Source organism: Salpingoeca rosetta (genome assembly GCF_000188695.1).
Source record: "Salpingoeca rosetta unplaced genomic scaffold supercont1.29, whole genome shotgun sequence".
NCBI lineage: Eukaryota > Choanoflagellata > Craspedida > Salpingoecidae > Salpingoeca > Salpingoeca rosetta.
In genome coordinates, this window is record NW_004754905.1 from 390,905 (window position 1) to 407,622 (window position 16,718).

The following is a 16,718-nucleotide window of genomic DNA, read 5'->3' on the forward strand; positions in this document are numbered from 1 at the left end:
GCCGTCATCACAGTACCTCCTCCTCAAGACGGCGTACATGGACCTCTGTCGCCGCTTCAACTCGGTGCGCTGCGGTGGTGGTGGTGGTGATGGTGGTGGTGGTGGTGGTGGTGGTGGTGGTGGTGGTGGTGGCGATGACGATGACGATGGTGGTTAAGATGACGCAAGTCCATCAGGGTGAATGATGTTTGTATCTCCATTTACACTCACATACGCACACGCTTGCTGCATGACTCACTTCCTCATCATACTCCAACCCCATTCTCCACCCCGCATCTCGATTTACTTTGCCTCGCGATCAGATGTGCTCGTTTGTGAGGGATGAGCTTGTTCAACAGGGCGTGCCAGACCCGTCCATCTCCATGCGTACACACCACCACCACCACCACTCCGTGCCGCGCCACCGCAGTGCAGCCAGTAGCCCCGGCCACCCCTCCAGCCACTCCACGTCCGCCAGCCTCACGCGCATGACACGCAACCTGTCTGGACATCTCGTGCCGGGCATGCTTCGCGGTACCCGGCACTCCCGCTACAGCGGTGTCGATATGGCGACGGTTACGGGCGGCACTGCTTCCTCCATCTCCCTGATAGCGAGCAGAAACAGTGCCAATGGTGGCGGCGACCATAGCGGTCGAAGTGGCAGCGGCGGAGCGATGGTACGCACCAAGTCCAACGTCACACTCTCGGATGCACGTGCGCGATCGCGGGGCTTCAACCGAACGGCAACGGCCACAACGCCCATCGCATCACTGATCGGTGGTACGAGTGGCGGCGATGATTGTGGTGTCGGCGGTGATGATGGTGATGCCCAAGGAAGGGATGCAGCTGTGATCGAATTTTCATACACAGCTGCTGGTGTTGCTGATGACGATGCGATCCACACTGTCACAACATCAGCAGCAGCAACATTGTCATCACCCAACGGCCCTGAACCACAACCATTATCTCCCTCAACAGACGCCACAGCTACTGCCACGGCTGCGCTCGAGCCTGCATCTGCGGGTTCCCACGGTTCAGACGGGGCGCCAAGTGGTGCTGTTTACAGTGCTGATGGCGATGCTGATGATGTGTCGTCTCGCCGGCGATCGCGATCTGACGTTGCCCGACGCGCAGTGGCGATGAGCGACGTCCACAGCCCTGTCAGCAGCAGCAATAGCACCGCCGTGAACAGCAGCAACGCGGACGGCGACACGAACACGAACCCCACGGCGTCACCGGCTGCCGTGCACAGCAGCGGGCGCGATGGCAACGTGCATGCTATCGGGTCACTGTCACCAGCATCAGAGGTTGAATCACCGACATTCGCCAGAGGTACCACCAACACCAGCGCAGGCACCACGACAACAGCGACGAGCGGTACTGCTGGTGCGTTGTTTTCACCCATTGACCAACAGCACCAACTACAGCAGCGCCGCCGTTCGAGTCTGAATGCGCTTGAGCTTGGACCGTATCGCGAGGGAAGCCCGCTCTCTCGCGAATTCACACCACCAGCCAAGCCGTCGTCAGCATCAGCATCCGAATCAGCGTCGCGGGCGGCGGGGGCCGTGTCATCGTCCCCGGTGGCGCGTGCGAATGTGTTTGGACACGTGGGGGCGGGGCGTCGTGGCAGCGGCGTGCTGATCTCGTCGCCGTCAGGGCGGAGTGATGACGGAAGGGGGCGGCGCCCGCGACCAGAGACAACGCCCCCAACGACTTATGTCACGGCGCCAACACCGGACATGAGCGCAACTCCGACGTCGCAGTCGTCGCCAGCAACGCGCCGCCAATCGCTGCTGGCGGTGCCGCCCCCATTGCACGAGCACGACGACGAGCACGATCATCCCAGTGGCAGCGGTGGTAGTCATGGTGACGTTGATGTCGATGACGACGACGACGATGACGACGATGATGGTGATGACGATGATATGGATGGTGAATTGGATGGTGGTGATAGTTTGCGTCACGCGCGTCGGGCGAGGCCGCTGCATCGGCAGGTCTCATCAACAGCAACAACCGCCCTGCTGTTGTCGTCGTTGTCGTCATCAGCTTCCGCATCCGCACTGTCCTCATCTGCAAACTCCGCTGTGTCGCGAGCGTCGGCGGCAAAGGTGTCGGGTGGTGTTGACGACCACTTGGCAGCGACAGCGGTGATTGAGGGCGAAGTGGTGGCGGGCACCCACAACAATGGCCTCACCACCACACATGCAGAGGGCATCCATGATGCCCGTGATGACTGCGGTGGTGAGAACTGCGGCGGTGATGGTGCTCAGGGGTGTGGCGATGACATGGACGAGGATGCGAGCGTTGACGAACACGCACCGTCGCCGTCGCCACCGCCCTCGTCATCACAGGCAGTATCACCCTCTCCCACGGCACCAGCGACCACCACCGCCACGAACACGACATCGACAACAGCATCACCGCCGCCCGCGGTGCCTGGTCGCGTGCTGGTGATGGCGATGCGTGGCGGGTCTGACGCGAGCGTCGCGCGATCGAGCGGGTACAGCACGTCGACAGTAGAGATGTGTCTGGATACGCCGCGGTGTGGCGGTGTTGTGCCCGCACACAGCAGAAACCCCAGCAGCAGCAACAACACCGCGACTGGGGAAGACGTCAAGGCGACGGCGAGTGGTGACGTGGAGTGTGGTGACAGCAGCGGTGGTGGCAGTGGCGACGATGATGCCGACAGGAGGGATGACAGGCACGTGGTGTACAGACAAGGCAGCGAAAAGGTCAAGCACATTGCCCTCTCCTCCAAGGGAACCTTTGTTTAAGCGGGACAGCGTGCATGCATGTGTGTGTGTGTGTATGTGTGTGTGTGCATGTATGTGTGTGTGCGAATTGTGTGCACGTGTGTGTATATGTTGGAGTTGCGAGAGATTTGTTGGTGCTATCGAGCAGTTGGTGTTATCGAGCAGCTTCATCTGTTTGTGTCGTTTGAAGGGCACTGCGTGTCGAGGTGTGACTGTCTTGAACGCGTACATGCATGTTAACTTGTGTGTGATTGTTGGTGTTGTTGATGTGATGATAGATGGCCAGTGATTTTGCGCGTGTGCGTGCATGATTTGTGTGCGCGCTTTGTTCAAGCCTTGTGAGAGCTTTGGGGTGGCGGTTGCTGATGCAACAATTGAATGAAAGAATGAACGAGTGACAAGACAAATGCACGCAGGGGGTTCGTGCTGGTGTGCTTATCGGTGTGTGTGTGTGTTTATGCAAGCGGTGGTTGGGGAAGAAATACGCAGTCACGGCGCACGTGATAAAATAGAGCACACAAGGTGCACACGCGACATACGCAGAGGAACAGCCACGAGTTTAGAACAGAGGGGGAAAGGAAGGGGGGGGGGTTGTTAAGGGAAGGGGTTGTAAGACAGTGGACGCAACGCAATGACAGCAAACGCGCTGGCTATGAACAGGCGGCCGCAGGAATGAGCGCATGCCACCACCACAAACAGCGGAATGCGGCTGCGAAATCCGACAGAAAAAAGGAAGAGTCAAAGTGTGGCACTTGGCAACATGGCAACACAGCATGTTCGATTACAAGGGCGAGTCAAGACTGTAAAGGGGTCGGGTTGTCAGCTTAGGGGACCAAAGGGAGGAGGAAGCAACGAAACAAAAAGCAAAGCCTCAAAACGTGCGCAAACAAACACGCCGAGCTATGAATGAACAAAGTGGGGTTCAATACAGACGCCTTTGCAGGCGATCGGAAGTGGAGGGGTGTGGAGGGGGCATTGGCTAAAAGGAATTGGCCTGGGGTGATTCATGGGAACGGGTCGTGCAGAGAGAGAGAGGGGGGGGGGGGAGGGGGAGCAGCAGTGGAGTCTGGAGCGGGTTGAAACCGTCATGTGTTTCTATGCCTTGCTTCGAGCATGCATGTATGCACAGCGGGCATACACGAATGCAGGGCCTGACGCACGCCAACACGTGTGCAAGTTGCCTATTCCTCATCATACATGCTACTCCTCAATCAACATCATCCATACGTCAGATATCCATGCATCAACACTTCACGACTCCATTATGATGCGCTGGTCGATGGTCTTGCTCGCGAGCTCGTATGCAAGGATACCGACGGCGTTGGCGGGGAATGCGCGCAGCATGCACGCCGTAAAGCCGCCGAAGAACGAGCGAGGGCCCTCAAACCTGAACAACACAAGGATGTGAGGGAGGAAGGGAGGGAGGGGCGTGAAGTTGATGGAATCGTGAGTGGATGGAAGGAAGTGAGGGGTGGACTGTAGCCATGGTGGCATTGGGTGTTTGCATGGAAGCGAGACCGTACGCAGCGACGCAGGCGTCCATGTAACACATGCACACACACACACATGCACACACGCACACACACACATGCACACACACACATGCACACACCTACACACCTGAGCATGTGCTTGAAGCACTGCGTCCAGCCCGTATACCGGCGGGTGGCCGGGTCGGCGGTGTCGGCCTGAATCCGCGTCTTGACCGAGTCAATCGGATACACCGCCGTCCAGTACACCCACGACGCGAGCCCGCCGCACAGGAACACAGAGGCAGGGCCGTCACCCACGCGCTGCTTGAGATACTCGTAGGGGAAGAACCAGGCGAATGCGCCCACCACCTGACGGGCGAGCGTGGGGACAAACCCTTGGAAGAGGGCGGTGGGCCCAAACTGCCGCGTCATCTCAATGCCAATGCGCAGCGTGCCTGCGTGTGTGTGTGTGTGTGTGTGTGTGTGTGTGTGTGTGTGTGTGTGTGTGTGTGTGTGTGTGTGTGTGTGTGTGTGTGTGTGTGTGTGTGTGTGTGTGTGTGAGCGGGTGAAGAGCAGAAGGGGGGGGGGATGTGAGGTGAGGGGGGGGATGTGGTGCGAGGCGGAGCCGACATGCGCAAACCGAAAGGTTGGATCAACACAACGCACACGCAGGCACACACAACACACGCAGACACACACACACACACACACACACACACACACACACACGTACACACACACACACACAACATACGCAGACATGCAGACACGCACAAACATGCAAACACACCTGGGACGCGGGCTTTGCCCTCTGCTGCAGTTGTACATGTGGCCACGTGTCGTGGATGCGAGGACGTCGACGCAGCCCCCGACGACAACGACGATGCTGACGCTGCTGGTGCTGTCGCTTCCGTTGAAAAGTGGAGCGTCTGCGCCTTTGTCTTGAGGAGGTCCATGGGCGTGCGAACAAACGATGTGCAGATACCGGTAACAGCGGAGGAGGCGAGCATAAGGTGGGCCGGGGCGGGGACTGAACGGTCCGGGATGCCAAACACCCGGCGCGCTTGGATGTACGACGAATAGTACACCGAGCAGTACAGCACATACATGCACAGCGGCGACGCAGCGCCCTGCAGAAAGCGCGTGCGTGCGAGTGTGATGGTGGGTGGCACTGGGTGGTTAACGCTCGTGGAAATGGTGCTGATCCATGCATGCATCCACGCACGCATGCACGCACACGCGCATGAACAGCTTCAGTCGTCACGTGCTCCCCCAAACAGCAACGCAGCCGGTAGACACCAGTATACGTACACACACACGCACACACACACACGACCACACACGACCACACACGCACGCGCGCACCTTGTAGAAGCCTGCGACGCCCTCGTTCTTGAGCGTCTGCTTGATGCAGTCGAGCGTGCCCGTGTACATGCGATGCGTGGACTGCGCCTGCAGCCGCGTCTTGACCGTGTCCAACGGATGGCCGACGAGCGTGATGGCAACGCCCGAGCACGAGCCCGCCATCACGTCCCGCAGCAGCACCGCAAACGGACTGCGCGCTGCAGGGTGCTCCTTGGGCACCTCCACTTGCTTCTGCACCTCCTCCAACTTGGCATCGACGGGGTGCTGGCGCGCTGGCGGTGGCGCAGCACCCATGAAGTGGGCAAGGGTGCTGCCGGCGGCGCCGTCATGCTGGATGGTAGGCTTGTGCCAGACCTGTGATGGCGGTGCAAACATGGCGGGCGCCCCATCATCAACCCCTGTCGTTGTCACGCCTGTAGTTGTCATGGGTGCTGTTGATGCGTGCTCCAGGTCATCATCGACGGAGACACCAGACAACCACTGATCCTGTTGCTGGGGTTGTTGTTGCTGCTGGTGCTGTGTGCTGGTGCTGCCAGGCATGAGCACCGAACGCACGGTATGGTTAGATGAGGTTGCTGCTGCCGCTGCTGCTGCTGCTGTTGCGGTACTGGTGGCTGCGGCGATGGTGTGGAGGGTGGCCTGTGGAGAGGGCGGGAGCGCTGCCGTGCCGCCCTTGACGAGCGCGGCTGAGTTCATGGTTGGCTTAGGCGCGGTGACAGAGGCGAGGACCGTGTCATGTGCGATGGGCGAGGGAGGCGACGAGGACGACGGTGTGTTGTTTGTGGCGAGGGCGGCGGTGGTCGCTGTCGGCGTTGCTGTTGGTGCGCTTGCTCCCGCAGCGGTGGAGGCGTTTGGTGCTGAGCTGTTGGTGCCGTTGGCAAATGCCACCTTGGCCTTGCTCAGCAGCGCCTTGACCTTGGCCAAGACGCCCTTGCCTGCTCCAGACATGGTGGCTGCCGGTCAAAGGTGGGAGGGAAGGCGGGTGTCGGTGTAAAATGTCACTGTTTTCTTACGTATGTGCACGCGTCGTGTGGTGATGTGAGTGCGCTTGTGTGTGAGTGTGCGTGTGGACGTCGTGTGTGGTTGGTTGGTTGGTTGATGGTTTGGTTGGTTGATGGATTGATGGATTGCTTCACGCTCGCTGGATGGACGATGAAGCAATGGTGTGTGCGTGTAGCTGCCGCTGTTTCGATATGTGTTGTTGTTGTTGTTGTCGTTGGTGGGGTGAAGGAGGGATGGAACAAGAAGGTGGAACGAGAAGGTGGAAGGGATGAGGGGGGAACCACAACCGACAGCATCGAACACAGCAACAGTTCGTCGTGGGCTGTTCTTGCGTTGTGTTTCTCGGACAAGCTGCATCCAACAACACGCGTGCTTTGAAAAGAACGATTGTTTACATATGCATGGAATCACCGCCGTATTATATTATTTTATTACATAATTCAACCGAACAGAACACTTCTGTCTGTCGTGTCGCGACCACCCTGCGACCACCCTGACACGTCTGTCTGTCGTGTCGCGACCACCCTGCGACCACCCTGACACTTCTGTCTGTCGTGTCGCGACCACCCTGCGACCACCCTGACACTTCTGTCTGTCGTGTCGCGACCACCCTGCGACCACCCTGACACTTCTGTCTGTCGTGTCGCGACCACCCTGCGACCACCCTGACACTTCTGTCTGTCGTGTCGCGACCACCCTGCGACCACCCTGACACTTCTGTCTGTCGTGTCGCGACCACCCTGCGACCACCCTGACACTTCTGTCTGTCGTGTCGCGACCACCCACTTCAGTACATGCATGAAGGGAGACTGTATTCAGTTCTTTTTGTTTCTCGACTGAATTAAGTCAGCATGGATGTGAAGCGTCCGCTTGAGGCCATCGACGCAGCGTTTGTGGAAATTGTGCAGGGTAATCAAGGCGGATATCAGAAGAAGAGTTTGTGCGGCATGTGTGTGCATGTGTGTGTGTGCATGTGTGTGTGCATGTGTGTGCATGTGCGTGCATGTGCGTGCATGTGTCTGTGTGTGTGTGTGTTTGAATGTGTGCTTTCAGTGTTCCTATTGTGTGCTGACTTATGGCCTGCCTCATCCTCTGCAACGCTATGCTTTGTAGCGGGAGCGCCTGCCGGTTCCTTTTCGCTGCCAGATGAGTTGATGCAGCAGGTCATCGACGCGCGTGATCAGGTACATCTCTGCGCGTACGTGTGTGTGTGCGTGTGCACGTGCGTGTGCATCTGTGTGTGTGTGTGTGAATACTCAAAGTGACGGCGCTGCATTCCCATTCTCCGTTCAGCTCATCTCCTCGTGTTCACTGTGTTTTTTTTTGTCATTCCAGATTCCCTCACTGCACGATGTGGACCGCATGTACTTGCCACCAAACTCGCTCGTCCGCTTCCGTGGCATGATTCAAGTGTGTGTGTGTGTGTGAGTGTGTGTGTGTGTGTCTGTGTCTATGTCTGTGTCTGTGTGAGTGAGTGTGTCTGCCTTTCTGTCTGCGCTGTGTGTTCGCACGCGCACCCTCGCCTCCACTGGACGCAGGTGCCGATGTGTACCCCAAACTCACGCTTCCCAAACATGCCACACAACACACAGGCCACGCACAATCCGGAGATCTATCTGGACGTGTACGCAACGCGAGGGCCACAGGGCGAAACAGCCGTCCACACCAGCCGCTATCGTGATATGACCAACACCAAGGTGTGTGCGTGTGTGTGGGGGGGGGGAGGAAGAACTTGGTGCAGCGGTGCATCCTTGCTGCCGCTTGTCACGTGTTTCACACGCCAGTAGCGCGTACTGCACTATGTGCTGCATTACACCCTCCCTCATCACCCCTTCATCAATTCCTCCCCCCCCCCCTCAACACACACACACACTCTCTCTCTCTCTCTCTCCATCCGTGCGTACTCAGGAGGACTGGGAGATTGACTTTGACTCGCAGCACAACGTGTACAAGTCACGCCACACACTGCATTGCGTGCCCATTCCCGCCGAGAACACGTGGGTCCGCCAGCACCTCGCCGCATCCGCACCTCAAACAGGTTTGTTTGCGTGTGTGTGTGTGTGTGCGTGGTGTGTATGTTGTGTATGTTGTGTGTGCCTGGTGTGTATGTTGTGTATGTTGTGCATGTTGTGTATGTTGTGTATGTTGTGTATGTTGTGTGTGTGCATTCACAGTGTGTGCATCAGCGACTACACACTCACCCCTCCGCCCTATACTCTACCATCGCCATGCTTGCTGTGCTCGTCACCCGCACAGCGCGTGTGGCGGGGGAGCGGGTGCGCCCCGGTGCCACCAAGCGAGCGACCATGGATGAAGGCGACGACGACGACGACGATGATGGTGATGGTGGTGATGATGATGGTGATGGTCGCGGACGAGGCATGGAGATGGATGCAGAGCAGCAGCAGCAGCAACAGTTTCCAGGTGTGTATGCATGTATGTGAGAGTGTGTTTGTGTGTGTCTGTGTGCACGAGTGTTTGTCTGTTTGTGTACCTCTTCATGTTCGTTTGTGTTTGTTTGTGCGCATGTGCAAACGTGTCATTCGCAAATGTTCTCACCACCAATTGCTCGACACCATCATCATTGTCCTCCACGATGACAGCGAAGAAGAGGGCGGGCGACATGACGGCGACCACCATCGACGACGATGGTGATTCACATCAGCAGCATGGACAGGGTAAGATGGGACATGAGCAGCCTACACTGGCGCCGTGTGTGTGTCTGTGTGTGAGTGGGTGTGTGTGTGTGTGTGTGTGTGTGTATGTGTGTCTGTGTCTGTGTGTCTGTGTCTGTGTGTGAGTGGGTGTGAATGTGTGTCTGTGTGTGAGTGTTAGTGTGTGTGTGTTAGTGTTTGTGTGTGTGTGTGTCTGTGTGCGTGTCCGGCATTGCACAACGGCAGAAAAGAACCACTGCTGCTTAATTCACCACCTGTGTTCCTCACACATCCACCATTGACCACATCCACCACCACCGCAGCCCCGGGTGCGCGCGTTGCGGATGAGCACGTGCACAATCTTCCGCTTCCCGACGACCGAACACCAGCACTGCTCAAGGTGTGGTGATGATTGTGATGATGTCGGTGGTGGCGGCAATGATGGTGTATGATATGTGGTATGTGTGGTGTTGTGGTTCACGCGTGCATTCGTGTACGTCGTGTTGAATTGTGGAATTGCCCTGCGTATGTTGACATGTGTGCATCTGTGTATGTTGACATGTGCTCGTATACGCCTGCACATGGTCATGAGTGTTCACATATGTGTACGTGTGCGCGTGTGTTGACAGGTGTACGGGGACGATCCCGGTGTGAAGCTGCACGAGATGGTGGAAGTCATCGGCGTGTATGTCAACGACCCAACGCCGCCGTCCGCCCTCACAGACGAGTGAGTTGAGACCATGACGGCGGTGGTCGCGGCGATGTGTGTGCTTGTGCTTGTGCGTGTACGTCTATTTGTGGTGGTACTTTGGTGTCGGTTGTACGCGAATTCCCGGGACAACACCTCAAGCCTTAAGAATTGTCTGATCAAGGCTCCCCGCCAACTTGCACAGCATACATTCATTCAGAACCACACCACCCCCGTCATCTCACACCGCCACCATCATCTCACACCACCTCACCACCATGAACCGACCACATTATTAACCGACCACACCACAACGTCCCCGCTGCACCATGACTGCGGGTGGTGCAGGGAGCGCGCCTTTGCTGAGCCGCTGCCGCCGTCATCAGTACTGCCGCGCATCCACTGCATACACATGCGCACCATCCAGCACCACAACCCGCTCATCCCACCGCAGCTGGCGCACCTCAATCACGGTCAGCCAGGGGAGAGGCGATTTGTGTGTGTGTGTGTGTGTGTGTGTGTGTGTGTGTGTGTGTGTGTGTGTGTGTGTGTGTACGTGTGTGTACGTGTGTGTACGTGTGTGTGTACGTGCGTGCCTCTGTGTGTGTACGTGCGTGCCTCTGTGTGTGTGTTTGTATCTGTATCTGTGCCTATGAATGTGTCTGTATGTGTACGTAAACTTGCCTGCAACCCTGATCCGTGTTTCAACTCAACCGATCACGGCACCACATCACCTCCTCCTCCTCCCCTCTTCCTTCCGAGGCCACCAGTGGCAACGGCGCTGCCTGGTGCCGCTGTTGATGCGCGGCCGCCACTGCACCGGGCGCTGCTCGCTCTCGTTGGCGGCGATGACCTCACTGCCACGCTCCTCCTCCTCCACCTCATCTCTCGCGTGTACGTGCTGTTGCGTGATGCGATTGCGTATTTTGCGATTGTCTGTGTGTCTGTGTGTGTTTGTGTGTCTGTGTGTGTGTGTGTGTGTCTGTGTGTGCGTGTGTGTGTGTGTGTGTGCGTGTGTCTGTGTGTGTCTCTGTGTGTCTCTGTGTGCGTGTGTCTGTGTCTGTGTCTGTGTCTGTGTCTGTGTCTGTGTATGTCTTTCTGTCTGTCTGTGCGTCTGTCTGTCTGCACATATGTGAACATTCTCTTTCTGCTTCACCCGTGCCCTTCTCACCTCTAACTACACGCCCTGCACCGCTGTCACCACCACCACCACCACCACCACCATGGTGCCATGCAGCCACACCCGCACAGCGGATGGCACAATGACGCTCGGGCAGTTCCCACTCAACCTCTTTGGTGTCACCGGCCCGCTCGCAGACCTCCCAGCACGGTAACGTGGAGAGGGGGGAATAACGGGTTGGCTTCGGGGTTACAGCGTGTACCTACTCTGCTGTGTGTGTGTGTGTGTGTGTGTTCTTTATTGGCGTGCACTTGCGCTTTGCGGCACATTGGCTCACAACCACCTCTTTCACCACCACCGCCACCACCCCTATGCACAGGTTGGATGCGTTCCTGTCGACAATCACGACGAGCTCCCATCTCCTGGACATGTCGCTGCGCAGCCTCAACACCATGAGCATGGTCAGGGATGGTGGCGGAGCCGTGATTCGAGGTGGTGGTGATGGTGGTGATGGTGGTGATGGTGATGGTGGTGGTGTGGTTGGTATGCATTCATGAACATAACTCGTCGGCACACACACACACATTCATGCACACAACAAACAAACACACAAAAAAAACCAAACAAACAAACAAACAAACAAACAAACAAACAAACAAACAAACACACACACACACAAACACGTATGCAGAACCCAAAGCGGAGTGGATCGACGGACAAATTGTCCGCTGGATTCCTGCAGCTGCCGCGCCACGCCCACGTCATTCTAAACGAGACGGCGATGGAGGCCGGACAGCTGAACGAGCGTGGGATCGCGAATCTCATGGCCCTTAAGACAGCCATGGACACGCAGCAGGTGGCATTCGAATTCGAACACGCAGGTGAGATGGTGAACGTAAATGGGTGAGGTGGTGGGGTAGGCGGGACGAGATTGTGTCTGTGCGTATCTGCATGTGTGTGTGTGTATGGGTGTGTGTCTGTGTTCCAGGCTTTTGTTGTTAGTGTGCCAGCACTGATGAGTAGCGTCGTACACACGTCACACGTGGCATGTTACAAACCACATCCTCCCTCTCATCTTACCTCCATCTTACAACAACCCCCGCTGTCACGACAGGGTCCATCATGTTTGACATTGATGTGCAGCTTCTCGTTCTGTCGGAAGGAAAATCCATGCTGCCGGTCAGTCATGACTCCTCACTTTGCTTTCAATGTTCTGTGTGTGCGTGTGTGTATCTGTGCGTGTGTGTCTATGTCTGTGTCTGTGTGTGTGTCTGTGTCTATGTTTGTGTTTGTGTGTGTGTCTGTGTGTGTCTGTGTCTGTGTCTGTGTGTGTGTGTGTGTGTGTGCATCTGTGTGTGTGTGTCTGTGTATTTGTGTACCTCTGTGACTTGTAAATGTCTGTCTGTCTGTCTTCTATGCATGTCTGCATCTCTATCTCACCCCCTGTCCACACTTTCCCCCCCCCCCCGCTCCTCCGCAACACCCCCCCCCACCCACACCCACACACACACACAACAGGTGTCGACCAAAGTGCCGATTGCGCCCACTGCTGACGTGACGGCGCCACAGCTTACAGACGACGAGACAGACGCCATTAGGGCATACCTGGGTACGCCATAGTTGGTTGGCAGCTGGCAGTGGGCACGGTCGCGCGGAATGATGGTGTTCTTGTTCGCTGCTGCCCTTGATGGTGGCGTTGATGGTGACGTTGATGGTGGCTGTCGGTCTTGTTGTTGGTCCCTTCGTAGTCTGTTTGGCTGGTGGCAGCGTGTACCTGATGCAGCGGCTCATTCCCATGTTGGCTCACCCGTTCACAACCCCACATGTGATCGGCACCTCACCCTCTCTGCTGATCAGATTTGGCCAAGCACGCGGAGTTCACCATTGCCGAGGAGATGCAGGAGGTGAGCATGCACGAAAACGCACGTACATACAAACACACACACACACATACACACACACACACACACACACACGAGCTCTTGCTTACCCTCTACTCTTCCCGACAATAAGCAGTGCTCACGGCGATGCTTGCATGCCATCTGATGCACGCGTGTGTGTAAATGCGTGCAGGCAATCAGCTCCGACTTTTCAACAATGCGGCAGGAGGATCCGTCCATCACCGCCGACGCCCTCCACCGCTTGCTCGGCATTGCAAGGTGATGCATGCTCTGTGTGAGTGAGTGTGTGTGTGTGTGTGTGTGTGTGTGTGTGTGTGTTTGTGTTTGTGTTTGTGTATGTGTGTGTGTGTGTGTGTTTGTGTTTGTGTTTGTGTATGTGTGTGTGTGTGTGTCTGTGTGTGTCTGTGTGTGCGCGCGCTCTCCACTAGCCTACCCACGTCCCACCAACTTCACTCACACCACCACCCCACGCGCTCATGTGGCACAGGCTCGTGTCGCTGAGCTATGGCCGCTCGTCGCTTGATCTTGACGGGTGGACGGAAGCGAAACGCATCGACGCCGCCGTCACACAGCGCATGCACGCGCAGTAATCACAACACCACATGCTTCTGGCGCACCGTGCAATGAGAACACGTTCATTGTTGTTCACTGGCTACTATCATTGCATTGTGATTGTTGCTCTGTTGCTGGTGGCTTCCTTGATGTTTACTTGTGGTGCAACTTAGAAAGCAATTCCTTTGTGGGTCAAGTGAACGGTTACAATCACGCCAAAAACCAGGCGCACAGGGAAAACCCAACACATCCAACACAACACACACAACACAACACGCACACAACACAACACAACACACACGCGCGCGCACGCACACAACACACAACACAACACACAACACAACACACACACACACGTATGACCTTCCGTTGTGTCCATAAGAAGCGTCACCACAGCATCATGCAAACTTGGCGCCACGCCTGCCACCCCGACCAAAAGAAAGCTGGCGTGCACTGGGCACGGGCGTGTCGAACGCATGCTTTTGCCACGGAGCGCGCGTGTGTATCCATCCTACAGCGCCCCGCTTGTTGCGACCACCCCTCATGCCACGGCCAACCGACACCCCAGGTCGTGGCATGGCAGCGGTGAGACCACGTCCCATCCCAACACTGCCACCCATCCCAGCATGGCGCACAGCACCACCACCACGACCTCTCATGCCACCGCCAACAGCACCAACACCACGACCTCTCATGCCACCGCCAGCAGCACCAACACCACGAGCCACTGGGAGGGTAATGGCTACGGGTCTGGCGTTGAAGTTGCGTGAAGGCGGCTGTGCAGATGCGCACCTTGGCGTCGATGGAGTGATGAGTTTCGCTGCTGTAGGTGGTGGCGTTGTTGCAGGTGCTGTTGCTGTTGCTGTTGCTGTTGTTGTCGTTGTCGTCGTTGCTGGTATTGGTGGCTGGTTTGCTCCTGTTTTTCTCGTCATCGGTGTTTCCGTGTTCTTCTTCGCCATTGGTGCGGACAGCGGTGACGATGGTGTGGGTGCTGCTGTTGATGGAATCACTGATGATGACGACGATGATGATGATGATGATGGCCTGGGTGGCGTGGGTGGCGTTGGTGTCGTTGGTGTCGCTGATGACTTTGACACTTGCAGTGCACCACCAGCACCAGCACCAGGTTCGTTGTGCCGGTGTTGATGATGGTGGTCTTGTTCTTGTTGCTGCTGATGCTGCTGTTGTTGTGCTGGCTGATGCCGTGTTTGCCCGTGGTGATGTGGGTGTGATCGCCTGGTGGCTGCCTTGGCCTGCGCAATGGCAGCGAGTAAGCGTGTGGCGGCTGTGGCGGCTGGATCTGCCGCTGGCGGGTGGGCACCAAACGACTTGCTGCTCATCGGTGCTGGTGCCACACCACCCCAGTCAACACCACCACCTCTTGCCACACCCCCGCCAACACCACCACCTCTTCCACGCCGCACCACAACACCACGACCCCTGCCACCACCAAGACCAACGCCGCCACCGCGCACGTGTTGCCCTCGCGGTGTGACGGGGAGCGTGCGAGGTGCATCAGCGGCCATCCCGCATCTGCCTGCACGCATGCGTGCATGTGCATGCTTACGCAGCAGCATTGCGCCGGCAGAGATGGGTGGAACATGTGCCTTACCACAATCTGGTTTCCCCATCGCTGCTGTTGCCGTTCCTGCTGCTGTTGCTGGCGTTGTTGCTGATGCTGCTGGTGGTGTTGCTGGTGTAGATGGCGATGGTGCCTCCTTGGCATGCGGTGATGCTGGGGCAAGGGACGAAGGGCGCGTGTCAGCCGTGCTCGTGAGGCCACTGACAACAGCGGTACTTGACGCGGTCTCGGTCTGAGTCACCCCTTGTGCCAAAATCTCAGCTGCAGTTGTGATTGCAGTCCCCATTGACTTAACATCGTCACACGGCTTCATATTGGTAGGTGCTGCCGTTGTGGACGTTGGCGCTGTCGTTGTGGACGTTGGTGACGCTGCTGTCGAAGGTGAATGCGCAGTTGTTTGGTGGTGTGATGGTGGTGATGGAGCAGCGCCCAGTTCACGATGTGGTGCGTCTGCATGGTCACCTTGCATTGAGGCTGTGATTGAAGCGATGTCTGGAATCACAGACGCATGGCCCCCTGCTTTGGCTGCGGTGGCTTCCACAGCTGTTGGTGAGTGGGGCGCGTCAACAGGAGAGCCGAGTGAAGACGCCTGCGAGAGTGTGGAGGAGCACGATGACGACGTGGAGGTGGCCCGCTTGCGACGCTTTTCTGGGTTTGGGGTTGGGTTTGAATCGGCCGTGCACTTTGCCTCCATGACACAGTCGCTGGCTGCTAGCACCTGCTCATCTGCTTGCTGCTGCTGCTGCTGCTGCTGCTCAACTGCTGCTTCTTCCCCGTCCTGCTGCTGCTGTTGCTGCTCGTCGGGTGCGGAGGCCGCCTTGTTGGCGTGCCGCTGCTGATGAGCCCATCTTGGGTTGTTGCGCACAAATTCGAGGATGAGGTTGCGGAGACGACGCGTCGGCAGATCCTTCTCCGGGCTTGGGTGGTTTCGCGGCAGCCGTGCGAGGATGCGGAAGCGCCTGCCATACTTGGTCCGCTGGGTTTCCAGCCAATCGCGGATGTTCATAAGTGGTGGTGGTGATTGTGGTGATTGTGACGGCTCAGACGCACGCCGCGGAGCGCTGTCGCTGCCAGCTTTGGACTTGGTCAGCACCATGGTGCCACCCTTGTTTCCACAGTGCTGCTCACTGGAATCGCGTGTGGCAGTGGCAACCTGGAGTCCATGAAGAAGAGAGTGGCGGAAGTGACAGGGGGTGGCGGAGAGGCGGGGACAGACAGGGAGACGGAGACAGAGAGGCAAAGAAACACACAACAAATGCAACCAAGAGACCTGCACACTCACAGTCACAGTCACTCTCACGAAGTCACACACAGTGTGTGTTGCGGTTGACAGGATAGGACAGGCCAGAGCAAGGCTTGTTGTTGTTGCCCGGTGTGATGTGATAGTGCCCGACACACGAAATGGTAGGGTTTTATTTTTCTCGTTTGTGGTTGGATTTGAGTCGTTTGAAAGCTGCCCGGCAGCACCACGCCGGCCTTGCACATGCATCTGCGCTGGTTTGGGGTGCAAGGGTGACGCACACGCCCCAAGCAACCGCTGTCAAGTTGCATCTTTCGTGCAAATCGTCGGCAAAATAAAAATTTTCAACCACCATCACCGACGATGGACACGGACGATGATGAGTTTGTGCCTGATTCCGAGGTGGTGAG

General features: G+C 57.1%; 4 protein-coding genes across 4 annotated transcripts in view; 2 read left to right on the top strand and 2 right to left on the bottom strand.

Moving 5' to 3' along the window:
* The window catches only part of PTSG_12840 (uncharacterized protein), a gene marked incomplete at its 5' end in the record, with an annotated part of 14,010 nt that extends 10,861 nt beyond the window's left edge, over window positions 1-3,149 (top strand). The window contains 2 exons of the mRNA XM_004989375.1: window positions 1-64; window positions 303-3,149. The exon at window positions 1-64 is cut by the window's left edge and continues 73 nt beyond it. Coding sequence (XP_004989432.1) covers window positions 1-64; window positions 303-2,753 — 2,515 coding nt within the window. The 3' untranslated portion in view covers window positions 2,754-3,149. The remainder of the gene's footprint in view (window positions 65-302) is intronic.
* Window positions 3,148-6,946, bottom strand: PTSG_09180 (uncharacterized protein). The gene is made up of 4 exons (XM_004989376.1): window positions 5,570-6,946; window positions 4,995-5,334; window positions 4,353-4,659; window positions 3,148-4,119 (listed from the first exon to the last, which is right to left on the bottom strand). Exons 1-4 carry the CDS (start codon window positions 6,515-6,517, stop codon window positions 3,984-3,986), a joined length of 1,731 nt encoding a protein of 576 aa, XP_004989433.1. The 5' UTR covers window positions 6,518-6,946; the 3' UTR covers window positions 3,148-3,983.
* Window positions 6,947-7,399: 453 nt separating this feature from the next.
* Window positions 7,400-13,703, top strand: PTSG_12841 (uncharacterized protein). The gene is made up of 19 exons (XM_004989377.1): window positions 7,400-7,480; window positions 7,685-7,755; window positions 7,907-7,981; window positions 8,164-8,268; window positions 8,480-8,609; window positions 8,828-8,995; window positions 9,175-9,249; window positions 9,549-9,625; window positions 9,855-9,952; window positions 10,262-10,386; window positions 10,684-10,807; window positions 11,151-11,243; window positions 11,413-11,494; window positions 11,725-11,914; window positions 12,148-12,212; window positions 12,552-12,642; window positions 12,891-12,937; window positions 13,107-13,192; window positions 13,422-13,703. The coding sequence occupies exons 1-19, from the start codon at window positions 7,423-7,425 to the stop codon at window positions 13,522-13,524; spliced, it is 1,863 nt and encodes a 620-aa protein (XP_004989434.1). The 5' UTR covers window positions 7,400-7,422; the 3' UTR covers window positions 13,525-13,703.
* A 1,664-nt stretch (window positions 13,704-15,367) lies between these two features.
* PTSG_09183 (uncharacterized protein) lies at window positions 15,368-16,164 on the bottom strand (the record flags this gene model as incomplete). The annotated part of the gene is made up of 2 exons (XM_004989378.1): window positions 15,368-15,437; window positions 15,575-16,164. 2 exons carry the CDS (start codon window positions 16,162-16,164, stop codon window positions 15,368-15,370), a joined length of 660 nt encoding a protein of 219 aa, XP_004989435.1.
* Window positions 16,165-16,718: the final 554 nt, after the last annotated feature.

Coding starts and splice junctions, on each gene's coding strand:
- PTSG_12841 (XM_004989377.1), top strand. CDS start 7,423: ATGGATGTGAAGCGTCCGCTTGAGGCCATCGACGCAGCGTTTGTGGAA. Junction 7,756..7,906: donor TCATCGACGCGCGTGATCAG/GTACATCTCTGC, acceptor TTGTCATTCCAG/ATTCCCTCACTGCACGATGT. Junction 12,213..12,551: donor AAGGAAAATCCATGCTGCCG/GTCAGTCATGAC, acceptor CACACACAACAG/GTGTCGACCAAAGTGCCGAT.
- PTSG_09180 (XM_004989376.1), bottom strand. CDS start 6,517: ATGTCTGGAGCAGGCAAGGGCGTCTTGGCCAAGGTCAAGGCGCTGCTG. Junction 5,335..5,569: donor GCGTCGCAGGCTTCTACAAG/GTGCGCGCGTGC, acceptor CGCTTTCTGCAG/GGCGCTGCGTCGCCGCTGTG. Junction 4,660..4,994: donor GGGCAAAGCCCGCGTCCCAG/GTGTGTTTGCAT, acceptor ACACACACGCAG/GCACGCTGCGCATTGGCATT.